The 20,682-nt window shown below is 41.1% G+C and overlaps 2 protein-coding genes across 2 annotated transcripts in view; one reads left to right on the top strand and one right to left on the bottom strand.

The window, feature by feature from the left end:
• luzp2 (leucine zipper protein 2) overlaps positions 1-20,682 on the top strand; it is a gene marked incomplete at both ends in the record, with an annotated part of 231,614 nt that overhangs the window by 118,003 nt on the left and 92,929 nt on the right. Inside the window, 2 exons of the mRNA XM_080424131.1 lie at positions 5,170-5,240; positions 12,497-12,578. Of these exons, the coding sequence (XP_080280257.1) occupies positions 5,170-5,240; positions 12,497-12,578 (153 nt within the window). The remainder of the gene's footprint in view (positions 1-5,169; positions 5,241-12,496; positions 12,579-20,682) is intronic.
• LOC308090457 (aflatoxin B1 aldehyde reductase member 2-like) lies at positions 1,006-2,231 on the bottom strand. Its single transcript, XM_080435652.1, has one exon. It carries the CDS (start codon positions 2,131-2,133, stop codon positions 1,153-1,155), a length of 981 nt encoding a protein of 326 aa, XP_080291778.1. The 5' UTR covers positions 2,134-2,231; the 3' UTR covers positions 1,006-1,152.

Here is a 20,682-nt window from a genome sequence, read left to right as displayed (position 1 = left end):
TTATTGATTTCAGCTGTTACAATTGCAAACATGCAAACATGACCCGGTTTAATTACTTCAGTCTATGACTATAGTATTACCATTCTATTGTCTTTTTTATGTCCAATGTATTTATATTTCAATTTATAAAGTTAACATAAATATAACTAATTGCATTTGAAATTAAATAGGAATGCAACTTTTCAGGATTCCACTTCAAAAATAGCACAAAAGAAATCAGGATACCAATTCAAATATAGCAAAAATAGCAGATCTACAAGCTCAAAACACGACGCGCTTTCAGCTTGTAGATCGGCTATTTCTGCTACTTTTGTGTGACACAGAATGGCGAAGTACGGAATTAATTTATGAAAAAAGTTATATAAGAGGTGTCTGCCCGACAGTATTATGCAATGTGGCCCTTTGGAGTGAGTGTGGAAATATAGCGGCCCTCTCCATCATCAAAGTTGCATCACCCCTGATGTAGAGGGACAGACTGTCTAACATAAGAACAACGGTAGGTCACAGGCTACCAGAAACACAGGAATATGTACGTTTATATCTCTGCTGTCGGGCAGGGTTGCCAGATACAAGCTCACAACGCGTCGGATCGCGACGCGTTGTGAGCTTGTAGATCTGCTATTTTCAAATAGCTGATGCATTATGTTAAAATGTTCATGTGTCCCATAGTCGCTTCTTTTGGGCTGGTTTTCCTAGACCTGGTTGCTTGTTTCTCTCACAGAATCCGGCAACACTGCTGTCGGGCAGAAACCAGCAGCATGATGGTGTGTCTTTGGTCCTTTCAGATGCACCGTCCATCTCAGCATGTTTCACCCAGAAAGTTAGATTCTTCAAACTGATTCTGCTAACGGCAAGCAAAGTTTGGCTGATCTGCAAAGCCGATAGGTTGGACTGGCCGATTTTGGAACCCCCACGCCACACAGTTAGTTCAACAGTGTTGCCAACTCATTCTCAAGGGAAGAAGGTGGATTTGTGATGTTTTGTGCATCTGACAATTCATTTTGAAATAAACTTTATGTTTATAGAATACCTGTCGTGTTCTCAAACAAACATTAAGGCAAAAGGAAATTATAGATGTGAACATAATATCCGACTGGGATACTGCAAATCACCCCTTATACAGGTCAAAAAATTAAAGGCATTGCAGGCTATTCAGCGAAAGTAATTTGGACACTCATGGGACACCAGATTCCAAGCTTGTTTGAAGGCCTCTACCACCCTCTCATCCAGAGGACCCTCCTCTGAGGCAGACATGTTCTGCTGAAGTTGCTCCATGGAAGACATGCCAATGATGACTCCGTCTCCTAGATCACCCTTAAGATGGGAGTGATGGTACATCCAGCGTATAGATGCAGAGGTCATGGTGGGTTTCCCTGAACCATAAACTGCCTCCAAGGCTTTTTGAACAAGATCTATTGCCTGGAAGTGGCTCTCTTTCCAGTATCTGTCCCTGTATGCTCCAGCCCAGCTGTTGCCAAAGAATCGTCCTGCAGGCTGGGATCCATCTTTGTTTTTGTCTTCATAATGGTACTTCCCTGTCAGAAGGCCCCCTGCTAAAGGGTTGTATGCATAGAATCTCATTCCGTAGTATCTCAGGCATGGCAGCAACTCTGTTTCAACCTGTCTTGTAGTGGCATTGTACATTCCCTGGTAGACAGAAGGAACAATCCAGTTGTTGTGCCTGCAGATACTCGCAATTTCAGCTACTTCCCATGATGCATAGTTTGATAAGGCCAGCTCCTTGAATTTCCCCTCTTTGTGCAGTTCATTGCAGGCTCTCAGGGTATCCTGGATGGGGTTTTGGTGGTCAGGGGCATGGAGGTAGAACAGGTTCACAGAGTCAGTATTTAGCCTCTTCAGGGAGGTCTCCAACTGGGAACGAACACTTTCTGGTTTCAGTGTCTTGCCATCCCAGGGGTTGGCTTTGGTGGCTATGTTCACTGTCTTTGGTAGATTCATGCCCCCAATGATGGTCTCCGCTTGTCCGTCCGTGTACATGAAGGCTGTGTCCACCTCATTGTGACCCCGGTCCAGGAAGGCTCTGACCATCTCCAAGCTCTGATCCGCGTTAGCTCGTCCCCCGAATGCCATGGTTCCCAGCAGGGAAATAGGCCTTTTTACTTGAGAAGACATGTTTCGCACTCGCAGTGCCACTTCTATAACCGCCGGTGAATGTGTGAAAAGCTGCTTGTTAACGCGTGTTTTACAGAGTGTGTACAGTCCTACTACTATTCGTGTTGTCCACCTGACAATCCATTTTAAACGACATGGTTGTGGTGATGATATGATGTCATTGTGATGTCATTGCATGATGACGTCATTAAGTGTAATATACAATGATGTCAGTCAAAATTACAGGCCATCTCGACAAATACAATTTGAAAATGTGTTGTTTCTTTCAAAAAATAAAATAACAATTTAAATAATAGGGCCCAGGTTATTAGCAGTACATGTTTAGGCATCTGTGATAAAATAATTGAAGCTTGTTTTGTTCTTGTGTAAATTCAATGTGTGCGTGCGTGTGCGTGCGTGTGCGCGCGTGTTCATTGGATATAGCTGTAAGCATGAATTAGAGATAGGAAATGTTTTTTTCTGTTGGTCTCAGATTTTCATTAGGGTCTACAAATCACCCTCTACCTCCATCTGAGTATTGAGCTCTTTTACACTGAAATCATGAGTGTTCATTTACATATGAAAGTGGACCCTTGCACGTCCATTTGGTTCCATTTGAACACTCTAGGGGATAAATTAACACTATTACAGTGTACCTACAGAACCCTGAGTAATCCATAAGCAGTGGTGTAAAGTAACTAAGTGCATGTACTCAAGTACTGTACTTAAGTACAATTTTGAGGTATTTGTACCTAGGCTATTTGAAAATAGCAGATCTACAGAGCTCACAACGCCTCGCATCGCGACGCTTTGTGAGCTTGTAGATATGCTGTTTTCAAACATTTTAGTACTTTTACTTTTGGTACTTTAAATATATTTTGATGGCAATACTTTTGTACATTTACTCAAGGAACATTTTGAACACAGGCCTTTTACTTGTAACTTAAAGGGGTAGTTCACCCCCAAAATAACTTTTTTTCTATTGATTCCTCACCACCTGGAGCCTTGAATTCATAGATATTTTTTAGTTTTTGTCACATTCCTAAGCCAATAATTTGATTTTAATAAATTTGTCCCCATTGATTCCGGTAGGAGACACAAATGCATTTGTGTCTCCTACCGGAATCAATGGGGACACATTTATTATAATCAAATAATAAAGGAAGGAATGCGACAAAAACGAAAAAATATCCATGAATTCAAGGCTCCATGGGGTGAGTAATCAATAGAAAAAAAGTTATTTTGGGGGTGAACTACCCCTTTAAAGGAGAATTTTGGACTAAAGTTTTCTTACCTTTTCTATGACGTTATGATATCTTAGGATGAATGGTACAGTAGAAAATTTTCATAACTCCACCCCTGAGCCGCCACAGCTTAAAAGGTGCGCGGATAGGCCTTAGGTTAGATCACATATTTTAATAGCTTTTTTATAAAAAAAAATTGGTGAGATCTGACGTTCATAGTGACAGAACACTATGCAACCCAAAAAAAAAAACAGAAGTCTCGCTACACGAGATTGAAATCTCGAGATTTCAATCTCGTCTAGCGAGAGTTCTGTTTTTTTTTTTTTTTTTTTTTTTTTTTGGGGACAGTGTTCTGTCACTATGAACGTCAGATCTAAAGCTTTTAAGCTGTGGCGGCTCAGGGGGTGGAGTTATGAAATGTTTCTACTGTACCATTCATCCTAAGATATCATAACGTCATAGAAAAGGTGAGAAAACTTTAGTCCAAAATTCTCCTTTAAGTACAAATGTGAGTACTTTTTACACCACTGTCCATAAGTAATAATCAGTCTATTAACCTGGCATTTATCAAGACCCCTGAGGCAATTAAAACCATCAACGGTCCCTTTTTCACAGATACACGGTTGTATTTTAAACAGATTTATAGATCACACTTAAATGTGACTCTATATTTGAGATATAATTCATTGTACAGTATGTGTTCTCCAGGACACCAACTCAAGCTCTGCTTCATGTCATTCATACCTGCAAAGTTATCAATGTTTCACTGTATTTTATGCAAATTAACTCCCACATGAATCAAAGTGTGTGTGTGTGTGTGTGTGTGTGTGTGTGTGTGTGTGTGTGGGTGTGGGTGTGGGTGTGGGTGTGTGTGTGTGTGTGTGTGTGTGTGTGTGTGTGTGTGTGTGTGTGTGTGACACTGTGTGTGTGTGTGTGCGCGTGTGTGCATGTGTGTGTGTGCGGGGGGGGGGTGTGGGGTGTGTGTGTGTGTGTGTGTGTGTGGTGGTGTGTGTGTGTGGGGGGGGTGGGTGTGTGCGTGTATAGTACTGTTCAGTATGTGGTTTGTTCTTTGTTCTCTCTCAGTTGTCTTATAAAAAGAACACTTCATTGTTTCACAAGAATGAGCATTAAACATTCTTCAGGCATATCCTATATCTGACACGCACGCACGCACGCACGCACGCACGCACGCACGCACGCACGCACGCACGCACGCACGCACGCACGCACGCACGCACACACACGCAGGGTGATGGTGATGGTTCTCTCAACAGCTCTTCATCCATGTGCAAACTTCTAGTGCAAAGACACTATTTTCACACTACACACTACTTTCTTATTGGTGCAATATTACATTATTATTTTTGTATTCATCCTATTACAGTAAATACACTTATGTCAGGGCTCAGTTACATTACAGTAAGTTAACTCACAACATGAACCCTGACCCTATTCTCAGTACCGCGGGAAGTAGGGGTGCGGGGGGTGTGGCCGCCCCCCCTCCCCCCAGGTACCGAATTTAGGTGAACCGAATAAACCGAATTTAGGTGACAAAAAAAACCCAATACCCGACCAAAACCGCGAAAGAAATTTGCTCGCGTTCATACCGCACCCTTAACCTAAAAGGTCTTCCCGCGGCTATGCCTATTCTGCTATTTCTTTGGCAAAGTAGTACACACATGTATTGTGGAGAGAAAAGGTAGGGAGCCTAACATAGAGCCCTGGGGACTCCGGTCAACTAAGTATATAGGAAGTATGTAGTTGTAGTCAAATGAGCACTGAGGATTTAACTGTGTATTTCTGTTCCTTACAGTCACTGAAAAACGATGACTCTGTGGCCAAGAGGGACGTTCAACACATTCTGGACCTCAGCCACAAACAGAGGTAACATTTACACCTTTAGAACTGACCACAGAGATCAACTAGAAAAGTGCACTCCTCGGAGTGCAGATCTCCACATACCCTGGCCTGTGAAACAGTCAGATACATCTTGATCACATGACCTCAGAGATAATGTGTACCGATTTGTGTGAGTTTTGGACAAAATATGTAGGAGTAGTTCCAGCAATTGTGTTTCGAAGAAAAGGCTAAATGGCCGGCACAAATGGCAGAGGCCGATATGGGGAGTTTTGTCATGATCAAAGTAATCCAGGAAAAGGAGATTTTGTTTGTATGACCAACTTTGAAAGCCATTCGTAGCCAATCGGAATGGAATCTTACAAATCGGACAGATGCTTGTTTATCACGTGACCACAAATAGTAACAAAAGGTGTGTTTCAAAGAAAACGCAGAAAAAGTGGCGGGAAATCTTGTCAGGCGAAAATTGGCGAGGCCTTCATGATCCAAGGAATTTGGGAAAAGTTTGTCTCAACGTCCTACAGTTCAAGAGTTATAGGCCAAAACGTGAAGGGCCCTGTTATAGCGGCACCACAAGGCCAATTTAAAAAGAAATTGGGGCAGAGGTGCTTCCTTGGCCTATAGAGCACAGAAGTCCTGACGTCACTCGTTCATCCCCTGGGTCGTAGAAGTAATTTATCTATGGAGAATAACATTGGGTCATCTTAGAATTGTTTAATATAAGAATTGTGGCCAAAAATAAACAAACTGCCTCAGCGATATTGTCAGGGAGGTGGCTCTGTATCGTTTATGATAGTCAGTCACTCATATTTGATTTGGGGAAAATGTTACTAATTCGGCGGAAGTAACATTAGCGTTTTCTCACCGTCAGTTGATGCTTCGTATCCATAAGAGTCAAACCACCGGGATCATTTGTTTATTTTTGGAACACAGTTCTTATTTGACGAGATATTAAACACGTCAATGGGAATTCAGAATGGGGGGGAAAAAAACGCGACCCAGGTACGATGTGTAAATTATGTCAGACTTCGGTAATCTATCGGGAGTGTGGGTGAAAAGTTTTCACACAGAGTAGCTCACAGGCTGACACGCACACACACACGCACACACGGATGGAAAGACAGACAGACAGGGGTGAAAACATAGGTTCCGTCCTTTGGCCCCCTCCCCCCAGCCGCATGCAGCATGAGCACATCTATGGTTCTATATAGTACTGTAGGTGTTTATACAAGCCAGCTGTTTAAGTGTCTCGCTAAAACCTGTTCAGCAGTTATAATTGTCTGATTAATGTTGTGTGTAATGAGTCCTTTAATGACGAGGGGACGTTTTGCAGCCTTTTCACTCACATGAAATGTCAGCTTCTGATTGAGGTCCAGGGATCCAGTCTCCTGTGGGCAATATCCCGATAACCGATCAATAAAATAGACCGTTCAGGGGCGCAGGCCCGGGCTTGAGTCATACTAAGCTTTACAGCGGTGTGGTGTGCCGAAAACAGGCAATCTTATAAGCTCACAACCAGTGGAAGAAGTACTCAGATAAACCTAACCCAGTAAAAGTCCTCTATTCAAAATTGTTAAAGTATTGGCATCGAAATATACATAAAGTACCAACATTTTACATACTCAAGTAAAAGTAGGCCTACTCAAAGCTGTGTCGTTTGTTGACGACACAGCATTTAAAGGTTCCACTTAAACACGCGCCGAGTGCAATTACGGAGCGACTCCATCATTCAGCGTGCGGACAGCTGATTTATTGCAAATCATTTGCTTTCGACAGCTCCTAACTTTGTTTTGATTGCTTTCTGAAAATAATTTTCGCTGCGAGAGTGTAGTACCACAACATGGGAAATATTTATCAAAGGCAACATATGTTGTAGGACAAAATGTGACATTTCAGAACTCTTAATTTGGAGGCGTTCCATGACTGAATACTACTCAAGAAAGAAACAAAGACAAAAAGTTTCCGCTTGTGGGTTCCGCTTCATCTCTCAAGACAAATTCTGCTAACAGTTAAATCTGTCAGCAGCACCACTGCCCTAAACATGTGGTGTTGTCGTTAGTAAGAATAAACATAAAAGCACCCGCGAGGAAGTGGACTAAGAAAGGGGAGGAGCCAAACCAAGTCCCTGTTTCTACACAAAAAAGGAGGTGGTGCCTAACCTGACTCCGCCAGATGGAAGAAGCTTGCTTCTCACATTTGTTTCACAAACTACTTCCATCTGGGATCTCGGTAGCCCAACCGCTGCAAGACGGCGGTCCCTTTTTTCAAGCTACTTGGCAGGTGATTGGATGGGACCGTCTGGGCGTGCTAACTCAACCAATCATATTGACGTGTCTACATGACGTCATAGTAGCTGCGCAACTTGTAGTGTTGTTGTTCGTGGTAACGGCCATGATGAATAGTGAAATAACTACTGTACAATGCCGCATCTGGCAGAGTCAGATTAGGTGTTGCCCCCCAGAGCCAAAAACTAAGGGAAAAAAAGAAAAAAAAAATAAAATTTAGGATGTGTTCCCAGATTGGGTTCCGGTTTGCACCACATTGTTTTTGTTCCCTCACATAATGCAAATCAATTAGTTTAGTCTCGCTAGTCGCACTATGAGTTAGAATAAAAGAGGCATACCCAAACGATTACCACACCAAACAAAATAATACGATTATACCATTTCAACTGACAGCACAATGCAATGCTCTTTATCTTTAGCCAGTATTCAAATCCACATCTCCCACATGATAGCCCACCCCAGTACTGCTTAGGACACCATGTGGTCTAAATGTCTCAATAGAAAAGTAGGGAGACCACCTCCAACCATTGCACATGTACTAATTATATTGCATTAACATACTCTGCCATACGGATTGGTTTAAATAATGTTTTATTCATTACAGTAAGTCCCAGAGCGTATTCATTATCACTTCACATTAATGTCCGTTGATGGGAATGTTCCAAAGTCTTTGGATGCAGGAGATGAGAATACATTGAAACACAGCTTATACTTTATTTTACTACTGAGAGTAAAAAAAAACAACGTTTTGCTTGGCTGGGTTTACAGCAACAGACACAATGGCTGGCATGTCAAACACAGGAGTTCATCACTGCAGAGACCTTAAGACACATTTCCATACATTTCCATATTGTCTTGTTGAGCACTGGACGATTTACTGAGCATGACCTTTGACCTTTATTTGCTAAATGGCAAAACAGAGCAGGCTCTCTTGTCAGATTTGTACATGGGTTTCTTTAGTGTTTTGTGTTCGTTCTAGAAACTGTTTAACACTTGAAGTTAGAAAGAAATCTGCCAATCTTTGCCATCCCCCCCCCCCCATAGAGCATTGTATTATTAGCTATGATGTCGTAACGATCTCATGTACTGCAGAGTTATCACGAGGCTCCTGTTGTTGTTGATGTTCCTGTAGAAGCCACACGAGAAAATCCTGCATAATTTGCCATGTCATGGAGAAGTAGGCTACTTAACTAACAGCTACCCACAATCCTAATGTGTATAGCAGTGATCTATCTGATTGGTGGAGCTTGTGTTGCTATGGAAATGCTCATGTTCATCAAAACAAATCCGAAGCAAATCTTATTTTCCCTCAAAAGCAGCTTCCAAAAGCCTATGTAGATTTGTCCTTACACATGCAAGAAAACACTCTCCACTAGTTTTGACTCATTTTGAAACGTGCCTATTTCAAGTAGCGTACTGTACCTATTTAAAACAGTTTCTAGTGCCATAAGTACCTCAAGGTACTCGCTTAAGGCACTCCGATCGACTCTTCTTCTCTACTCCTACCGTCACCAAATAAATTGGAGAAATAGCCTTTATGTTCAAAGCTCCCTCTGACTGGAATAACTTACCTGCTGCTCATCCAATCCCAGACTTCATTCGGTCGTTATAAGACTCTCTGGCATCCTGGTTCCTGGAGGCTGTGCGTGCTTCACTGAGCCTTTCAGCTGCTATTAACGCTGATCTATTTTCTGACCGCTGTCTCAGAGGTAGTTGATTCAAGACTCGGTGGAGGCGAGAGCAGTTAGTATGAGTGGCAATGGTGTGATTGTCATTCATTTTGTGCTTAGATCTATTTTTGTTGCTATTTCATTGCTTTTTTTTTTTTTTTACTTTACTTCTTGTTTTGGTGCTATAGGGTTGGATTTGCTGGGGAGGATGATGACGGGATATACGCCTCTGCTTTTGATATCCCCCCTCTGGTCATTCAGTTGTATGGCCGGTGGAGATGTATCCATGCTCCTGGTCAGACTGATTTAAATACCTGCAATTTGCTTTTGGTTAATGTAGACTATCTGCACTATTTGATATGTATGTTTGATAATGGGTTGGCATCCCAATTTTGGGGAAAAAAATCTAAATCTACACGATGTGAGGCGTTGTGAGCTTATACATTTTATAGATTAAAAAAAAAATAAAAAAATTCATACAAAGACGTATGTTAATTGGTTAAGAAAATACCCACCCCCCCCTCTGCACTTATTTTTAACTGTTGTTATTATTATTGGTTGTACATTTTTCAACTGAATTGAGTTGGAAAAACTACATAGGGCACTGAAAATGGAACCTGTTACAACTCTACTAATTGATGGTCTGTCTACTATTCAGCCAGATCTTTAATGGGGTCTTGAAGTTGAGCTAATCGACTAAGTGACAAAGAATACATTGGCCTCAAAGGGGCAAATTATGCCTTTACTTTTGTGCAATGTATTGCTGGACCTGCAGAGAATAACAGGTCCAGAGTCAACCTATGTCTTTTCATTTTAAACAGGGTCATATAAGACCATACTGTACGTGTTACATTGCTTGCCTGGTATCTGGTGTGTGCAACTGGTCCTGTGCTATATATAATTAGTGTGCCAGGCCCTGACAAATGATTGGCTGATGGCATCCAGCACTCTTTCCACCGATTGGTGGATGGACTTACAGTGGACCAATCACGACTAATCTCCTCCTCTATATCACCGGGCTGTTGTTCAGTGTCAGTTTGTCTTGCGTCTATGGCCTTGTCCAGGCTTGTGGGCATGCTGTCACTTTCTGCCTGACCACTGTCTGACCTTTAGGGGGAGGCTACATATTGCACACATGTAGTGTAGTCTGGTGTAGTCAATGAGGTTAGATTTTGTTTTGGTTTATTGTCTTCGCCAGGCCGAAAGGCATGGCGAGAGTATGTTTTACCCCCTGTCCGTCCGTGTGTCCGTCTGCCCGTCCGTGTGTCCGTCCGTGTGTCCTGTCCGTCCGCGAGCAGCTAATCTCCGGCACCGTTGGCCCGGTTGCTGCAAAACTGTGCACACACACTCCCTGGATACCAATTCAGAACCATTTTTCACATCGGCCTGTTATAGCGCCACCAGGAGGCCGATTTGTGCAAAACACATTTTTCTATATTACTCCTACAGATTTTATCCAAACGTCACGCAAATCGGTACACAGTATCTCTATAGTCATGTGATCAACCCGGATCTGTCCGATTTTCCAGATTTCATCCTCATTGGCTAAGGTTGGCTTCCAAAGTTTGCAGGATTGGTCCGTTTTCAACAAAATGCCTCAAATCATGCTTGCGATTTCCCTGAAATTTCACACGCACAGTCCCACTAGGCCGAGGAAGAAATGCCACCCTTTTCACATTGGCCTCTTATAGCGCCACCAGCAGGTCTAATTTAGCAAAACACATTTTTGGAACAAAATGCCTCAAATCATTAATGCAGTGTCCGATTCCCGTGAAATGCCTAAGAAGAAATGACACCCTTTTCACATTGGCCTATTAAAGCGCCACCAGGAGGCCACAATAACCTACCTGACCTGGCGGAGACCTGTGCTCCGAGGAGCACTTTTTCTAGTTCCCTTTTATTTTGTGAGATTTATGGTAACTAACTCTGGCACTGTCCTGCCTCCCTCTATTTACATAAACCACTTTATGTAAATGGATTGTGTGCACCTTACCATAGTGTTTTGTTACTCCCTGTGTCCTGGACTCTTTCTTATCAGGGTCGTAAAAATACTGGATTTAACTTCTCAGCCTGGAAAGCAGCAGCTCTGCTGGCCTCCGTTTACAATCTCAGTCCTCACACTATGCTGTCCACGCACTATATGCAGACAAACATGGTTATTTCCCAATGAGCGAGTGTGCGTGAGGTCGGAACTGTGTCATGAAATCAGAGCAAACTTTTCTGTGTGCTCCCAAACCCCCCTGTGGGGTCTTACTTGTGTGGGATGGTTGTTGGCAAGAAGACTCTAGCAAACACCAGCTCCACCATTCCTATCCTCGGTTGGTTTTGTTGGAGTGGCAGAGAGTTTATAAAGGCACGCACATCCAAAAAGATACAAATCCGGTGCTGGACCAAAGAACACGTTAACCCATTTAGACCTGCAGGCCGATTCAAAAAACTTCTTCTAAATCCGGACCTAAGTTTTCTGAAAAACTTCAAATATTTATTAAAAAAATATATATTTTGTTGCTATATACTGTACATCAGGCGCGCCGATTTATGTGCGTGGCCATGGGGGTTCAACTCGACCCCCATTAGCCCCCCCCCCCCCCCCAGCCGCGACCAAAAAAAAAGTAATATGTCTATTTCTGGGCTATTGTTCTGGGTGTTAGCTGGGCGCAGCTCTGAAGGTGCCGGCAACGCGTGTTGCCGGCACCTTCAGAGCTGCGCCCAGCTATAGTAATGGTAATGGTAATGGTACTGTACGTTTGAGCCCCGACATCTGAGATTGATGTGGGGGCCAGTGGTGTAAAGTAACTAACTACATTTACTCAAGTACTGTACTTAAGCACAATTTTGAGGTATTTTTTACTTAACTTGAGTATTTCCAATTTTCTGTACTTTTACTTCTACTCCACTACATCTCGGATCCACATATTGCACTTTTACTCCACTACATTTATTTGAAAGCTTTAGTTACTAGTTACTTTGTAGATTTAGATTATTATCACAAAACATGCATTAACCACTTCAGTCCAATATACATTTTGACCAATATATACGATGTGACGATGCATCTAGCTTTTTTTTTTAAACAAAATTGTCATTACATTTAGTCTTAGTTTTAGTCATCATAGCTTATTATTTTTTTGTGCGTTTGGTCCTGTACTGTAGTGCACTGTACAGTAAGTATGGTATGGTCCTGTACTGTCCTGTACTACTGTCATGTCCTGTACTGTACAGTAAGTATTGTATTGTCCTGTACTGTCCTGTACTGTAGTGTACTGTACTGTATGTGCTCTCCTGTACTTGTACAATGTGTGCTAACAGAGTGTTTCTCTGGACACAGGGAGGAGATGAAATCCCTCCAGGCAGCCCTGCAGAAGCAGCTGGATGAGGCCACAGAGAGAGCAGAGAAGCAGCAGGCCACGGTAAGACACACACACACACACACACACACACACACACACACCCACACCCTGTAAAATGCTGTCGTGTGCCCCCCGCCTGTATGTCCGTCCCCCCGTCACCTGTCAGCGATGCCCCCCCCCCCCCCAGGCTCATTACCCAGCAGCCAACTCTCCAGGGCTCCCTAGGTCCTGTTGCCACTTAATTAGAAGTGATGGTGAGGGATGGAGAAGGAACGTTGTGTTTCCTTCCTGTTAGAAGAGCCTGATGTGCGAGCTCTGGAAATGGATCGGTCAAATGTGGAGCACATGCACTGAAGGCTGTATCTCCCTGTCTCCCAACTTAGTATTAGTTATAGGCTATAGCCTGGGATCAATACCATTGTCGGGTTTCTCATCCGGTCGGAGCAGAAATAACTTTACGTCATCATTGTGTCATCAGGTGGCCCGGAACCAGCGACCGGAACCGACGGCACCGTGCATCTCCACAATGATTCCCCTTGTTTAAAACCTTTTTTAAACAAATGTTTTACTGTTAGTCTAGTTTTAGTCGACTAAATATTATAGTCGACTAAATCTACAGTTGATTTAGCCGACTAAAATGTATCTTGGCGGTGCCTTGATGGCGTCGTAATGGCCGATTTTACACTTGGCTGCGTGCTGAAAATAGCCGATCTACAAGCTTGAGCTTGTAGATCTGCTATTTTCAGAGCGCAACACCCTAGCGCAACCAACCATGAAAAAAACATGTTTTTTTTTCTACTGGACTTCTCCACTAGTCTCTCACTAACATTTCAGTATAGTTTCTATTTGTTTATGAAATTGTCAATATATTAAGTCTTAGTTTTAGTCATCATAGCTTAGTTTTTTTATTTAGGTTTCGTCAGTAAAAAAAGGTAGTCGACGAATTTAGTCAACACTGCGACCAGCAACAGCTTATCAGTAGACCTCAGATCACTGAGTACTTTTGAGTACTTTTTCCCACCACTGGTGTTCCTATGGGAAATAAGTACATTATGCACTCTCCTCTCTCTCTCACTCAGACAGCTCTCCTCAGACAGTCTCTTGTTCCCACAACAAACTCATTATCAGAACATCAAGTGCAGCATAATTAAGCACACAGGCCCCCAGGAGGAGAACACATTTGAGATTGCTCGATATGCTAATCAGAAAATAACTCCTGACCCTGCTGGATGATAATCCACACCTCTCACTCACTGGTGGGAAAGTAACTAAGTACTTTTACTGAAGCACGGGCCTTTAAATTATGTCCATTTTTCGATACTTCTTACTTATATTCCACTGCATCTCAGATGCAAATATTGCACTTTGTTTTGCTACAGTGCCATTATTTGACAGCTTTAGTTAGTATTCACTTTGCAGATTTAAATTATATTGCTGATTTATATCAAATAGATTTTACTTAAAGGGATAGTTCAACCAAAACATTACTTATTTTCTATCAATTACACACCCCATGAAGCCTTGAATTCATGGATTGTTTTTGTTTTTGTCGCATTCCTAAGCCAATCATTTGATGACCGGCGGAAAGATGCTAATGTTGTAGGAGTAGGAGGAGACTCAAAGTTGACACTTTGAGTCTCCTACCGGAGCCGCCGTCAGTCATCAAATTATTGGCTTAGGAATGCGACAAAAACAAAAAGAAACTCCAGAATTCAAGTCATTTTGGGGGTGAACTATCCCTTTAAGCCCTATTTGTTTATAATTTGGTAATTCAAAAATCCGCTATAATAAGAAATAATCGTTTCTGTATAAGACATTCTTATTAAGTATATTTTGATGGCGATAACTTTGAAAAAAGCGTTCACTCAAATTTTGAATAGCTATGTTTACATAGCTTTACATTATAGCTACTTATACTTAAGTAAAGAATCTGAGTTGCTACTTCTTCCACAACTGTAATAAAGTCATCTTCCTCTCTCTCTCTCTCTCTCTCTCTCTCTCTCTCTCTCTCTCTCTCTCTCTCTCTCTCTCTCTCTCTCTCTCTCTCTCTCTCTCTCTCTCTCTGTTGGAGCTTAACGCCCACAGTGACATTAAGATGAACATTCATATCTCTGTTTCACTGTCAGATAAACAGTGATACAGTCCATGCCATTTTCATAATAATATAAAAAAGACACATCCCAGTTGTACAGCGTTCCGCTGTTAGTTTGACATTTATGATGAGGGAGATAGTGTTTATTTCCCTCCCGAGGGACAAGTTTAAACGGCATAATCTTCTATCTACAGCGCATGAAAGCCCCAGATAGTGTGTGACAGTGAATCTGATTTAAACTCTTTGCTTTGGTTTATGTTTTCAACTTTAATCAGATTTTTTCACGAGAACAAAACAAACCAACAACAGAGATGGAATGTCTTTATTCCACCTGGGTGACCCCATAGAACAAATCGTTGTTGTCGGGCAGAAACCTTCCATCTCCATATTTCAACTTTTAAAGTAATTTTGTTTCATAAATGAATAGCCTACTTCATCGTACAAGACTATCGTGCAAGTGAGCTTAGATCGACTATTTTAGCTGCTTCTGAAAAAAGTCTGAAAGTGATTATGTGTGTTTTCGGGGAGTTTTATGAATATTGAACCAATGACAAGTATTAACCCATGCATGAACCGCCAGAGTAAGACATCGTCTATAGCCGACCTTGTCAGCGATTCCGAGCGTTTTCACTAACCTTTGAAAAATCATAGAATATTATTTTTCACAACGATCCATCCACCGATCGCTTTAAAAGACATATCCGTGTCTCGTAGAATCGGGGGGAGAAAGCGTGCCGTCGTGATAATACGTTCCATAGTTATTGGTAGTTTGAATGTTGTTTTCGAAATAGCAAGAGCTTGTGACTAAATTATGACTACATCGGATCCATTCGAACACATGTTAATTTTGTTTCCTTTTCCTGAAAAGTAACAGTTTTGGACGTTCAAGGTTTCTACCCGACAGCAGTGGTGGAAAGTAACTATAAGAACATGTAATTAAGTACAATTTTGAGTTACTTTTACTAGAGTATTTCCAATTTGCTATACTTTTACTTCTACTCCACTACATCTCAGAGGCAAATAGTGTACATTTTATTTTTACAATTATTTGAAACCTTTAGTTACTAGTTACTTTGCAGATATAAATTACTATAGTATATTATAAAACTATTTTATACCTAGGCTATTTGAAAATAGCCGATCTACAAGCTCACAACGCGTTGCGATGTGACACATTGTGAGCTTGTATAGATCGGCTATTTTCAAATATTAGTACTTTTACTTTTGGTACTTTAAGTATATTTTGATGCCAATAGTTTTGTTCTTTTACTCAAGTAACAATTTGAACACAGGCCTTTTACTTACTTTTACTGTAACAGTATTAATATTGTGGTATTGCTACATTTACTTAAAGGGCAAGACCACTTTGGTAGAGGTTTGGGTTGTGTAGTTACCTTGCCATGATGTAACTCCAAAGGTGGGCAAGAAATCAAAAATAATTGCTCCATTGATTAGAAATTGATAATTCAAAATATGCTCCTCATTGACTTACATTGTACGGTAAAACAGCTCTCAAAGTCACTCTTTTAGCACAAAAACGAACACAAACAAAGTTGATTCAGACAATATAGAACATCACCAAACCCAGTACTGTTTTTTTTTTAAATAAAAATGTCAACTTCCTGTTGATTTTGCCATTTTTAATAAGTAGAAAACCCGGACTGGATCGGCGGATCCGGATCCAGATCTTCAAATAGTAAAATCAACAGGAAGTTGAAATTTTTAATAAAAAAACAAACAGTACTGGGTTTGGTGATGCTCTATATTGCCTGAATCAACTTTGTTTGGGTTCATTTACGTGCTAAGAGTGTGACTTTGAGAGCTGTTTTACCGTACAATGTAAGTCAATGAGGAGCATATTTTGAATGATCAATTTCTAATCAATGGAGCAATTATTTTTGATTTCTTGCCCACCTTTGGAGTTACATCATGGCAAGGTAACTACACAACCCCAACCTCTACCAAAGTGGTCTTACCCTTTAAGTAAAATATCTGAGCACTTCTTCCACCACTGCCCGTCAGCGACATAATAAGTCAGTAACACCTGACTCGTGGGACTGCTGTCCTGGGACATCCTCGCTCCTAGCTGTGCCGCTGTCACCCTGTCAGGGTTTATTTACCAATAATGTCTGCCTCACTGTACAGTGTCCCGGTTATAGAAGAGCTACTTTCAAACTAAATCAATAGTTTGACACGGAATATCGATTTAAAAGGATTGCAATAGCTCACAAGCTAATGCAAACAGAGGCAGGACAAACACTCGTTAATATTCACAACAATCAGTCCACTATGAGGGAATACAGGATATGAATGAATGAATGTCTTTATTGTAGACTCATGGTCCATAGAAAAACACAATAAACATTAATAAAAAACAGTCCAAATGAACATGCTAGATAGGGCATTTGTGACAGTTATAAATGCAGGCTTTTAAGCCAATGTCTCCTAAGGTTAGAGGAGTATCTATAGTGCAGATCTTCACAGGGTTACTTTTACTGACAATGATGCTATACACAGACTCATCCAAGCAACACATGCATCTATCTATGCATTAAGTTCTGAAGAACAGCTTGAAAAGTATTGACTCTTGCAACCACAAACATTTCACTCGCCCTGCACCATCTAGGCCTTTTGAGTAACATTCTCATAGCATCATTATAGGCTACTTGACGTTTCTGAAACATTGGTATTATTTACGATACAACTGCATACAACACACACCCTTTCTGTCCATTTCAGACGTTCTCAGTGTTCCTGTCACAATTAACAAACTGACGGACCCTAGTCAAGTTAAAAGAGTTTTAGAAGTGAAAGTGAGGGTAAGTGACGTGGAAGCAGGGTCAGTTAATTAGGATTAGGTGGGAAACAGGCAGGCAGCAGACAGACAGCAGGCATCAGACAGACAGCAGAGCAGTAGACAGACAGCAGAACAGCAGACAGACAGACAGACAGCAGAGCAGCAGACAGACAGCAGACAGGCAGACAGACAGACAGACAGACAGACAGACAGACAGACAGACAGACAGACAGACAGACAGACAGACAGACAGACAGACAGACAGACAGACAGACAGACAGACAGCAGAGCAGGTCAGAGCAAAAAGTAGAAAACTAGAACAGCTAACACTAAGAAACACTATGTTTTCACACTGGCATTAGTTCACTAGGAAACCAGCGAGAGGCATCTTACTGCCACAGAAGGCTGTACAACAAAGCCATCCTAACGATTAACTAATAAGGCGCCCGGGGAGCAGTTTGTGGATTGACACATAGACTGGGCGGACTGTGCGGGTCAAAGCGGTGACCTTCCCATTCCCACATGACCTCTCTACCCACTCAGCTACAGCTGGCCGAAGGGTATCGGCTAAAAAAGCAGGAAATAAGAAATGTGTTTTTCACATTGATTTGACCCTAGTATGAAAATGGGGAAACCGCCGAGGTGTGCAGCTTTTAACTCAGGGGACACCACAGAGTATAAGCAGGCTCGCTATGAGCTACGGAAGTCCATCAAAGCCGCAAAAAGACTGATACTGGAGAGCTGTTATCTGGATAACAACACGTATGTGGTGGAAGAAGTATTCAGATATATTACTTAAAGGGATACTCCACTTTCAAATAAAATAAACATTTAAAAAATATATTAAAAAAAAATGAAAAAAGTAATGGAAAAATCACGGCCCCCTCACGCATTAGAGTGTCCTACTAATGTGTGAGGGGGCCGTGATTTTGCCATAACTTCTTTCATTTTTTTTTAATATATTTTTTTAATGTTTATTTTATTTGAAAGTGAAATATCCCTTTAAGTAAACATTGGGTCCAAACAATAATCGAAAAACCATGAATAAAAAACTTTAAAAAGGTACAATACATTAAAATATACAATACACAACACAATAATCCCTTTACTCATACACCAGGAGCTTTCTGTTGCTCCAAAATTGACAAGCAGGCATGTAGCATACACAAAGTTCCTCTGTTACAGTGTTGATTTAGACAGCACATTTCTATTTAGGTCATATTTTAGTCATCTGAAATGTTTTAGTTTTTTTTGTTTCATCATAACATTTCAGTTGACTAAATCAACAGTTGATTTAGTTGACTAAAATGTATTGTGGCGGTGCCTTGATGGCGTCGTAATGGCTGATTTTACACTTGGTTGCATGCTGAAAATAGCCGATCGACAAGCTCACAACGTGTCGCAATGCAACGCGTTGTGAGCTTATAGATCGGCTATTTTCAGACACCCGAGCGCAACCAAACATAAAATGACGTGTCTTTTAGTTCTACTGGATCTCTCCTCCACTAGTCCCTCCCTAACATTTTAGTCTAGTTTTAATTTGATTACGGAATTGTCATATTATTTATATATTTTAGTTTTAGTCATCATAGCTTAGTTTTTATTTATTTTTCATTTTGTTTTCGCCAGTGAAAAAAAGCTAGTCGACGAACATTTTTCGTCATAGTTTTAGTCGACGAAATCAACACTGCTCTGTTAGTGCCATCAGTAAACCATGTCCATAACTAATGATAACTTGGTATGTCTTATACACCAGTGGTTCTCAACCTTTTCAGGCTGCAACCCCTCAAAATAATCAAATTTGAACTGGGGACCCCCTCACTTGTTTGACTCGGTTCCACAGATAAATATTGTGAAACTAGCAGATCTACAAGCTCACAACGTGTCGCGCCTGCGACCCGTTGTGAGCTTGTAGATCGGCTATTTTCAGCATGCGACCGAGTGTAAAATCAGCCATTACGACGACATCAAGGCACCGCCAAAATACATTTTAGTCGACTAAATCAACTGTAGATTTAGTCGACTATAATCTTATGATATTTAGTCGACTAAAACTAGACTAACAGTAAAACATTTCAGATGTCTAAAATATGACTAAAACTAAATGGGATTTGATTCAAAAGACTATGACTAAAACTGAATCCAGAGTTGCTGTCAAAAGCAACACTAGTGGAGACTCTACCCTGCCCATGAAGAGGAACCAGACCGCTCACATGTCCAGATGTTCTGAGTAGGGACACAGGACTGACAGGGAATGAACTTGGTGTGGCAATGAGCAACAGAGACCAGTGGAAGCAGCTTGTGTCGCTGATCTCGAGGGCACTCGAATGATGACGATGTTTACCTATTGTTATGACATGCCTGAGATATGGACGCTAGGGTTTATGTGGGGTTTCAATGGATGATACATGCATTCACCCCTACAGTGAAGTCAGACGTAACTTTTCTTAACAGATGATGAAATATTTGCAAGAGTGATGAATTCAAACGTTCCAACACACTGTTGATATAGCGGTGCTATTTCACTTCATTAAAATGTGGAGTTTTCTCTGTGTGTGTGTGTGTGTGTGTGTGTGTGTGAGTGGGTGTCAAGGATCAAACAATGCTTCGTCGTCTCATCCAATTCACTCTGCTTCTGATATGTTTGTTTATCTGTTTTAGCCTACTTTGCACAAACAGCTGTAAATAACTTTAATGTCTCTATGCTGTTGCTTTCACTACAATGCATCAACCTCACTGAGACAAATTCCGCTTTATGTGTGCAAACATATCTGGCAATACATTTTCTGACTGATTCTGATTTGGACAACTAGCTCAGCATAATTCTTTGCTTGAACACCCCCGTTTGCTGTACTGTACTGTACTGTACTGTACTGTACTGTACTGTACTGTACTGTACTGTACTGTACTGTACTTTCAATCTTTTGAAAATAGCAGATGTGTCGCAATTGCATTGTGAGCTTTTTTTCAAATTCCCAAAATGTATGTATATATAAATACATGTATATACAAAGTAACTAGTAACTAAAGTTTTCAAATAATTGTAGTGGAGTAAAAGTACAATATGTGCCTTTGAGATGTAGTGGTAAAAGTATTGGAATTCGGAAATACTCAAGTAAAGTATAAATACCTCAAAATTGTACTTATAAGTACAGTACTAAATGTACTTAGTTACTTTCCACCACTGACTGTGCCTCATTTAATGCATGGGTCATTTCAGAACGTTCAGTGTTCAACAGACATTTATACAGGGTTACCTTATACACGGGTTTGAA

The sequence above is a fragment of the Gymnoscopelus braueri genome (assembly GCF_963280865.1).
Source record: "Gymnoscopelus braueri genome assembly, chromosome: 1".
Taxonomy (NCBI): domain Eukaryota; kingdom Metazoa; phylum Chordata; class Actinopteri; order Myctophiformes; family Myctophidae; genus Gymnoscopelus; species Gymnoscopelus braueri.
Note: the sequence above shows the minus strand (reverse complement) of the source record. Positions and strands in the feature narration are given on the sequence as shown.

Excerpts from the sequence above, each read along its gene's own strand:
- LOC308090457 (XM_080435652.1), bottom strand. The coding sequence starts at position 2,133 with ATGTCTTCTCAAGTAAAAAGGCCTATTTCCCTGCTGGGAACCATGGCA.